Consider the following 5,000-nt stretch of genomic DNA (forward strand, 5'->3'; position numbering starts at 1 on the left):
CTGATCTATCTGATGTGTCTGATCTGTCTGATCTGTCTGATCTATCTGATGTGTCTGATCTGCCTGATGTGTCTGATCTATCTGATGTGTTGATCTGTCTGATCTATCTGATGTGTCTGATCTATCCGTGTCTGATCTGCCTGATGTGTCTGATCTGCCTGATCTATCTGATGTGTCTGATCTGCCTGATCTATCTGATGTGTCTGATCTATCTGATGTGTCTGATCTGCCTGATCTATCTGATGTGTCTGATCTGCCTGATGTGTCTGATCTGCCTGATCTATCTGATGTGTCTGATCTTTCTGATGTGTCTGATCTTTCTGATGTGTCTGATCTTTCTGATGTGTCTGATCTGCCTGATCTATCTGATGTGTCTGATCTGCCTGATCTATCTGATGTGTCTGATCTGTCTGATCTATCTGATGTGTCTGATCTGCCTGATCTATCTGATGTGTCTGATCTATCTGATGTGTCTGATCTGTCTGATCTATCTGATGTGTCTGATCTATCTGATGTGTCTGATCTGTCTGATCTATCTGATGTGTCTGATCTGTCTGTGTCTGATCTGTCTGATCTATCTGATGTGTCTGATGTGTCTGATCTGACTGATCTATCTGATGTGTCTGATCTATCTGATGTGTCTGATCTATCTGTCTGATCTATCTGATGTGTCTGATCTATCTGATGTGTCTGATCTGTCTGATCTATCTGATGTGTCTGATCAGCCTGATCTATCTGATGTGTCTGATCAGCCTGATCTATCTGATGTGTCTGATCTATCTGATTTGTCTGATCTGTCTGATGTGTCTGATCTATCTGATGTGTCTGATCTGTCTGATCTGTCTGATCTATCTGATGTGTCTGATCTATCTGATGTGTCTGATCTATCTGATGTGTCTGATCTGCCTGATGTGTCTGATCTATCTGATGTGTTGATCTGTCTGATCTATCTGATGTGTCTGATCTATCTGTGTCTGATCTGCCTGATGTGTCTGATCTGCCTGATCTATCTGATGTGTCTGATCTGTCTGATCTATCTGATGTGTCTGATCTATCTGATGTGTCTGATCTGTCTGATCTATCTGATGTGTCTGATCTGCCTGTGTCTGATCTGTCTGATCTATCTGATCTATCTGATGTGTCTGATCTATCTGATCTATCTGATGTGTCTGATCTGCCTGATCTATCTGATCTGTCTGATCTATCTGATGTGTCTGATCTATCTGATGTGTCTGATCTATCTGATGTGTCTGATCTATCTGATCTATCTGATGTGTCTGATCTGACTGATCTATCTGATGTGTCTGATCTATCAGATGTGTCTGATCTATCTGATGTGTCTGATCTATCTGTCTGATCTATCTGATGTGTCTGATCTATCTGTCTGATCTATCTGATGTGTCTGATCTATCTGATGTGTCTGATCAGCCTGATCTATCTGATGTGTCTGATCTATCTGATGTGTCTGATCAGCCTGATCTATCTGATGTGTCTGATGTGTCTGATCTATCTGATGTGTCTGATGTGTCTGATCTATCTGATGTGTCTGATGTGTCTGATCTATCTGATGTGTCTGATCTATCTGATGTGTCTGATCTATCTGATGTGTCTGATCTATCTGATGTGTCTGATGTGTCTGATCTATCTGATGTGTCTGATGTGTCTGATCTATCTGATGTGTCTGATGTGTCTGATCTATCTGATGTGTCTGATCTATCTGATGTGTCTGATCTATCTGATGTGTCTGATGTGTCTGATCTGTTGATCAGCGCTCTTCCTTTTAGGATTAAAAACCAATCTAAAACTTTAAGAAGTGAGAGACTGCAGGAGAACTCAGACTCTCACCTTGATGGTGACGTTTCCTTTAGTGATCTTGCGCATGTTGAAACCAACGGTGGGGATCATGTCCTCGCTGAACTGTCCCGACTGCACACACACACACACACACACACACACACACACACACACACACAGAGGGAACTGTTAGCTTCCACAACACAACACAATATCATCACTTTACAATAGATGAAGAGAGATATGGAACCCAGCAGGAAGTGAAGTTCAGTGTGTGTGTGTGTGAGATGATCATGGTGCTGAAATTAGAGTGAACAAAATTAAAAGATGTCAAGGGGTGTGTCTGTGACCCCTAAATAAGCCCCGCCCACATGCCCACTTGAACAGGACCATACATGTTGTTTTGGTAAAACAATAAAACTTCATCTGTATGAGGAAGGCGTGTTCGCGCTCTAGGCCACACCCCCAGAGCGCAGGGCGTGACACAGGTGAACCCGACACTGTGTGCCGAGGGAGAGAGCAGTGGAATGTTCCGGACCAGACGTATTTTTCCCCGCGCGCCTCTGTCAGGATTATAGATGAGGACTGAGGAGAGCTGATGACTGGAGACTGAATCACATGGTAACACAAACTGACCTCACACTGAGTCCAGTGCTGATGTCCACTCACACCTTCTGCTTTTAAATTAAATGAAATAACACACACTAAACTGATCAATAAAATAATCTACAACATCTGAACAATAAATTCTATTTTATATACTGTATAACAAATCTCATCTACTGTTTAACACACACACACACACACGGTATTACACACACACACAGTATTACACACACACACAGTACACACACACAGTATTACACACACACACAGTATTACACACACAGTATTACACACACACACACAGAGTATTACACACACACAACACACACACACACACAGTATTACAGACACACACACACACAGTATTACACACATACACACACACACACACAGTATTACACACACACACACACACGGTATTACACACACAGTATTACACACACACACACACACACACACACAGTATTACACACACATACAATATTACACACACACAGTATTACACACACAGTATTACACACACACACACACACAGTATTACACACACACATACAAGATTACATACACACACACACAGTATTACACACACACAATATTACACACACACACACACACAATATTACACACACACACACACAATATTACACACACACACACAGTATTACACACACACACACACAGTATTACACACACACATACAAGATTACATACACACACACACACAATATTACACACACACACAATATTACACACACACAGTATTACACACACACAGTATTACACACACACAGTATTACACACACAGTATTACACACACACACACACACAATATTACACACACACAGTATTACACACACACACACACACACACAATATTACACACACACACACACACACACAATATTACACACACACACACAATATTACACACACACACACACACACACACACACAATATTACACACACAGTATTACACACACACACACACAATATTACACACACACACACACACAATATTACACATACACACAGTATTACACACACACACAGTATTACACACACACACAGTATTACACACACACACAATATTACACACACACAGTATTACACACACAGTATTACACACACACAGTATTACACACACACAGTATTACACACACACACACAATATTACACACACACACAGTATTACACCCACACACAGTATTACACACACACAGTATTACACACACACAGTATTACACACACACACACAATATTACACACACACACACAATATTACACACACACACACAGTATTACACACACACAGTATTACACACACACAATATTACACACACACAATATTACACACACAATATTACACACACACACAGTATTACACACACACACACAATATTACACACACACACGATATTACATACACACACACTATATTACACACACACACAATATTACACACACACACACAGTATTACACACACACACAGTATTACACACACACACACACAATATTACACACACACACAATATTACACACACACACAATATTACACACACACACACAGTATTACACACACACACACACAATATTACACACACACAGTATTACACACACACACATAAGGTATTACACACACACACACACACACACACACAGTAGTGCACACACACACATGAACAGGTACACACTCATCATCATCCTGATCATCACAGCAGGTCCAGAGGAGTTAAAGCCACACGTGATGATGATAATGACGAGGATGATGATGATCAGGCTCCTAATGATAAAGATAGACACACACACACACACACACACACACACATTCACACATTACCGCGATCACGTTGACGAAGGTGGTCTTCCCGGAGTACTGCAGGCCCACCAGCGTCAGCTCCATCTCCTCCTTCCAGAAGAGAGCTTTAAACCAGTCCAGGAGTTTATTAAACAAGGCGATCATCCTGGAGCTGGAGCTGGACCGAGATGATGAAGAGGAGGAGGAGGATGAAGGCGGTGATGTGTGGATCGATCAGCTGACTCCGGCCTGAGGATGGAGGAAGGAGGAAAGATGAAGGGAAGATGGAGGGATGAAACCTTCCGGCTTTAACGGAGGGGGGAAAAAACAAGAAGACGAGAGCGACAGACAGCGCGACGGTCCGGTTCGGTCCACTGCGGCTGTGTTCCGAATCAACCTCGGTCTCGCTCCGCTCTATCTTTGCCCTTGCTTGGGTGGGGTTTCGGACACACAGCTGATCCTAAACAATGCGGGTTAGATAGAGAAGAGAAGGACAGAAGAAGAGCAGCGCCTTCACTCCACCAGAGAACTGCGCCCCCTGCCGCACCACAGGCGAACTGACTCCTTTACCCACCCGTATTCCGAACAAACCCGGAACTATAATTATTCTCGCAGATTCTTCATTTCTCTCAGCTCTTCTAACTACAACACACGATTATTATTCTTTTTAATCTAAATACACCGAATAAAACGTGTCATTATATCAATATATAAACATTCACTCCAGACCTTTTTCACATACACACATACACACACATACACACATATACACACACACACATACACACATATACACACACACA

At 42.1% G+C, this 5,000-nt stretch overlaps 1 protein-coding gene across 1 annotated transcript in view; it reads right to left on the reverse strand.

Moving 5' to 3' along the window:
* Positions 1-4,740, reverse strand: part of arl8a (ADP-ribosylation factor-like 8A) — a 7,509-nt gene extending 2,769 nt beyond the window's left edge. The window contains exons 1-2 of the mRNA XM_058374028.1: positions 4,240-4,740; positions 1,846-1,926 (exon numbers count right to left, since the gene is read on the reverse strand). Coding sequence (XP_058230011.1) covers positions 1,846-1,926; positions 4,240-4,362 — 204 coding nt within the window. The 5' untranslated portion in view covers positions 4,363-4,740. The remainder of the gene's footprint in view (positions 1-1,845; positions 1,927-4,239) is intronic.
* Between the last annotated feature and the right edge of the window lie 260 nt (positions 4,741-5,000).

Source organism: Hemibagrus wyckioides, linkage group LG21, assembly GCF_019097595.1.
Source record: "Hemibagrus wyckioides isolate EC202008001 linkage group LG21, SWU_Hwy_1.0, whole genome shotgun sequence".
Lineage (NCBI taxonomy): Eukaryota > Metazoa > Chordata > Actinopteri > Siluriformes > Bagridae > Hemibagrus > Hemibagrus wyckioides.